Here is a 4,610-nt window from a genome sequence, read left to right as displayed (position 1 = left end):
AAATGTATAAACATTGTTACATTATATAAGGTAAAAGTCTATGGGCTAAAAATAGCCAAACAGGCCTGGAAAAAATTCTGTTGCCAGGGCCCCGCCCCCAGGCTTGGGCTTTCTATTGAAGGTTGTCTGCATACCCAACATAATTTATCCTAAATTTTTTTTACAAGCTTTGATCTCAACCATAATTGATTTAAATTGTTTTTGTGCTTCAAAGAATCATATGTTTTGCCTTTGCATTTAATTGAGTTTGAACTTTTATAGGGCTTTTGTATCCTACCTTTCATTTTTATCCTAAATGTTGATGATGGAGTCAACGAATACTTCTGCTATAATGCATTTTCCATATAAACAGGAAATAACTGCATCATTTGAGGTTCATTCTGATGAAGTGAAAGAATTTTTTTTTTTTTTTGATCAGCAAAGAAAGTAACATTTTATTAATGCTAATACAACATTACAAAAGGGGAGAATGAAACAGTTGGCCAGAATCCAACTGCCAAGAGGAAACCAAAAAAACCCAAAACACTCCCAACCTTCCCGAAACAGAGGAAACAAGGCATGATAGTCCAACAACTATCTCTAGAATCAAAAGATAGAACAAAAGAAAATATAGCAGCAACAAAAAAAACTGAGATGATTCAAGTTGGTCAGTGGTAATTGACTACTTTGGATCAATCAATACCACGATGGAAGTTCCCAGCAATCTGTAAGTGCTAATACAATCCTGCAAGTCATCATCGCAAGCTATTAAAATCGCGTGATCTTCCTCATCTTTATACTTGACATAATAACTTCCAGCTTCTAAGTGCAGCCTCTTAGCTATTTGTTGTTGCAACTCAACCAGGCTTGATGACAAAGACAGCCGAAACTTTATTGTAATATCATTTATATATTTTGCCCTCATGGTCACAATATTTGCATCTTCGATTGCTATATTATGTGGATTTGCATGAACAACAGTAGGCAGATCAAAACTTAATTGTGATATTTGTTGATGATCAACACCCCGGGAAGATTCACTAGGCTGAGATTGACCAACCATATTCTTCTTGCGTGGTGGCCACCCCGGGAAACCATAACCCCTACAAACACGCTTTAGTGTAGATCGGCTAACTGCAAAAAGAAGAATCTAGGTAAGAGACACAGCTTTATGTTTGTTGATGCAAAATGTCAAATATTTCTTTACGAGAAGAGTGTCGAGTTGAAAATAATAAGTAAAATCACAAGCAATGTTTTATTTTAATTTGTTAAGAGTGCAGATACCTTTGAGGTCATCTGCAGCAGCCTGGATGCTCTTTTTTGAATTTTGTAAGATATCATCTAAAGGAATTTCAATTTTAACACCAGTTTTATTGTGCACTCTTTTTGGCCTCTTTGTTTTGCCTTTTTCCTGCGAACAAGTAACATCAATGTTGCTGCGTTCCGCACTTACAACATTGCTTTCATTGTTTAATGCATCCATTGACTGTTGATTCGATAAATCCAGTTGTATCATCTCTCTTCCACTTTGTAAGGGCTCCAGCATAGGCAAAGATTTAGTAGTCTGGGACATTTGAACAGAATCAAGTTTCTCACCATTCTGAAAAGGAATTTCTTCAATATATAAATGTCCCCCAAGTTCTTCTCCAGAAGCAAGCTTAAAAGAATGAAAATTTTTCTTCATCGTTTCCAATATTTTCCTCAATGCAGTCTGTTGATTACCATAGTAGTCTTTGTTGCTTGGCGGCATAAAGCACTCTAACACGTAAATGTCATTTCCGGTGAAACTACTTTGCAAGCATATTGCGAAACAACAACCTAATTTATGATATCGTGCATAGTGTGCCAATGGGTAGTCAATTATGCTAAGTTGGGTTACATCCTTGCAAAGTAATACATTAGGGGACGAGAATGCTCTCCCAACAACTCCTTGCCACTTTCTGAAGCCAGATAAGCTGTTGACCGCCAAGAATTGGCAGTACTCAAATCTGTTATTGAAATTGTGAATCACATGGAAAATGTCACCCTTAACCAGAGCCCTGCATGTGCAGTCAACCCCGCACGGGGCCCATGCTTGAGCCAAAAGTAAACCATGATCTTCACGCACAACTTTCAACACCTTGTTGATTTCATCTAAGGCTCCACGATGTCTCACATTCTGAAGCAGGTTGAAAAGTATTGTCATGTCCAAATATTGTCAGAAGATATTCCTCATCATATTAATTTAAAAAATAAAATAAAATACCAAATTTGACATTACATTACAGTGTACCACTTACAAAATCCGTGGTATGGTCTGCATGTGAAATTGAAGATTCCAGACCTACCTCCTGCAGGGGAATGGAAAGATGGGACTAAGGAATTTTGTACACTTTGAAATGTAGAATATTTGTTTGCCAAGAAAAGGAAGCATATAAGAGACTCTATAATGGAAAAACAATTCAGTCACACCTAAATGAGCGCGGAATGCAATAAAAAAATACAACTTGACGTTTTGCTTTGCTTTCTTTCTTTCTACCATAGAAGCTCATGCTGAGAAGATAGACAATGCACTATCTTATCCTCAATTCAATAGTTTATACATTGTATCTTTTTGGATCTTATAATTTTCATCGTAACAATTTACCATTCAATCTCACATTTTGTGTCACATTGATATTGATAACTGTGAGGAAATACCGCAATTACATACTCCTCACATGCCATTTGGCACTGACGAGATGAAAAAAATGAACAAATAATAGTTGTGCTAATGGTCTATCTAGCTTCATCCTGTATTAATTTTTTTAGTCCGATTAATTTCGATTTCAAAAGATTAGCACTTTAATTTTTGTAATTTGTGTTTATTGGTCTAAAAAACTGTGAATTTTATGCAAAATAGACACATGAGGAGCACTTAGCCATGCTCCATTATAATAGGATCAAACATGCACAAACTAAAAGATTAAAGGAAAAAATTGTTGGTCTAATGGATAAGTCGGCCCAATGGGCTAGATATCACACAGTAGTTGATGATCTATTAATAAAATGAGTAACTTGTTATATAATTAGAAACTTAAAGAGGCCTGATCTATTAATAAAATGAGTAACTTGTTATACAAGTAGAAACTTGAAGAGGCGTGATGTACTTTTCAGACAATCTGTATTTTAAACAAACTATATTTTTGTAATTTACCCTATTAAATACACACTTCTCATCTATTGTTTTTTTTTTTTTTGATAATTTTTTTTTTCCTTTTAAATTTAAATTATCGAAGGAACACAATTCTGCATACATGTAAGAAAGGAGAGAGGGGAGTTAATCAATCAAGATTAGAAAGACATAAAAAAATGCCAATTTGTGAGTTGGGGGACTAACCTCCAAATAATTATGCAAATCCACGAAATCAATGCTGCAGGGCGCTGTTGAAACTATCTCAAGTACACCAACACATAAGTGGGTAGAAGGATCAAACACTGGGATAGCCCCACAATGTTTAAATTGGCAAAGTAAAGCATGGTCGCGCAATGGATACTCTTTGATAGAGTAATATTCCACATTGGGAGAGAATTCGGGAAATCCTTGCTTGAACGCACGGCCAGGAACCCCAAGTTGTTCATCAGAACTCTCTCTATCCATGTAAAATTTATAGTCCATAGAGATCATCCTATACCCACAAAGTCCTTCAACACCATCAATTCTTGTAACAGATGCAGAAAGAGCGAAAGGTTGGTTTTGAGTTGTAAGATAAGACCGGCCCTCCATTGTCATTGTGGGTGCCCAAAATTGAAGTAGTGCTGGATCTATAAACAAATCGAGTAAACACTTTCGAAGGAGATCTTTGATCTTCTTTTTCAAATCCAAAATATCTGATTAATAATAACAAAATTGGAGGAGAGAAGTGAGATTTGAAAAGCAGGTAGTAGGTAAGTGTGTTGATTTAAAATTGAGTTATAAATAAAACTCCATTATTACAAATTAAATAAATAAAAGCCATATTCAAAGGAGGAGGAAGAAGAAGAAGAGAGAGAGAGAAGAGACATAATAAAAGTCCCACTCACTCGGAGGATGTTCGGATTGGTCGTCTTCTCGGCTCCAGAAAACCCATCCACAGAATCTATTCCAATAATCATCATCCACCACTGGACAGCGGTTGAGTTGAGTGTCCACATATTGCTTGAAATCATCAGGGAAATATGCTGCTACTCTTCCTTCATCATCTGGGTCGGCCATTTTCTAAAAATTACTTATCAGGGAAGTTCCCCAACCCAACCAACCCCTCTCTAACCAGGGTCATTAGCTTTATTTATAGATAACCAAGAGAGGGGACCACCCTAAGGGTCGGTTTGGAACTTACTTAATTTTTTAATTAGTTTGTGAGATGAACAAAATTTATATTTAGAATGTTTTGTAAATTGTTTTTATAATTGTGATAGAAAAAATAATTAATTGATATGTATAATGTGATATTTTATTTTATTAATTATTTTAAAAAAATATTAATTATTTTAATCAAAAAATATAATCCTCAAACATTGCCTATATACAAATTTTTTTTTTTTTTTTTTTTTTTTTGAGAAATAACTGTCCAATGAAATAGCAAAAAAAAAAATTACAAATCAGTGAAAAATTTTATACATTATAATAATTA

At 34.8% G+C, this 4,610-nt stretch overlaps 1 protein-coding gene across 2 annotated transcripts; it reads right to left on the bottom strand.

The window, feature by feature from the left end:
- Window positions 1-514: 514 nt before the first annotated feature.
- LOC114301486 (protein NLP6) lies at window positions 515-4,302 on the bottom strand. Of its 2 annotated transcripts, XM_028246432.2 has the most exons (5): window positions 4,021-4,302; window positions 3,338-3,828; window positions 2,259-2,309; window positions 1,264-2,137; window positions 515-1,113 (listed from the first exon to the last, which is right to left on the bottom strand). In XM_028246432.2, exons 1-5 carry the CDS (start codon window positions 4,190-4,192, stop codon window positions 662-664), a joined length of 2,040 nt encoding a protein of 679 aa, XP_028102233.2. In that variant the 5' UTR covers window positions 4,193-4,302; the 3' UTR covers window positions 515-661. The 2 variants fall into 2 exon arrangements, with proteins under 2 accessions (XP_028102233.2, XP_028102234.2); XM_028246433.2 differs by lacking the exon at window positions 2,259-2,309 and having other exon boundaries at window positions 4,021-4,255.
- Between the last annotated feature and the right edge of the window lie 308 nt (window positions 4,303-4,610).

This window comes from Camellia sinensis, chromosome 13, assembly GCF_055761805.1.
Source record: "Camellia sinensis isolate YWXY chromosome 13, ASM5576180v1, whole genome shotgun sequence".
Classification (NCBI taxonomy): Eukaryota; Viridiplantae; Streptophyta; class Magnoliopsida; order Ericales; family Theaceae; genus Camellia; species Camellia sinensis.
The sequence above is the reverse complement of the archived record's forward strand: the minus strand, read 5'-3'. Positions and strand labels throughout refer to the sequence as shown.

Excerpts from the sequence above, each read along its gene's own strand:
- LOC114301486 (XM_028246432.2), bottom strand. The coding sequence starts at position 4,192 with ATGGCCGACCCAGATGATGAAGGAAGAGTAGCAGCATATTTCCCTGAT. Across the intron at positions 2,310-3,337 it reads ATTTGCATAATTATTTGGAG|GAGGTAGGTCTGGAATCTTC; the intron begins GTTAGTCCCCCA and ends ATTCCCCTGCAG. Across the intron at positions 2,138-2,258 it reads CAGACCATACCACGGATTTT|AATGTGAGACATCGTGGAGC; the intron begins GTAAGTGGTACA and ends AACCTGCTTCAG.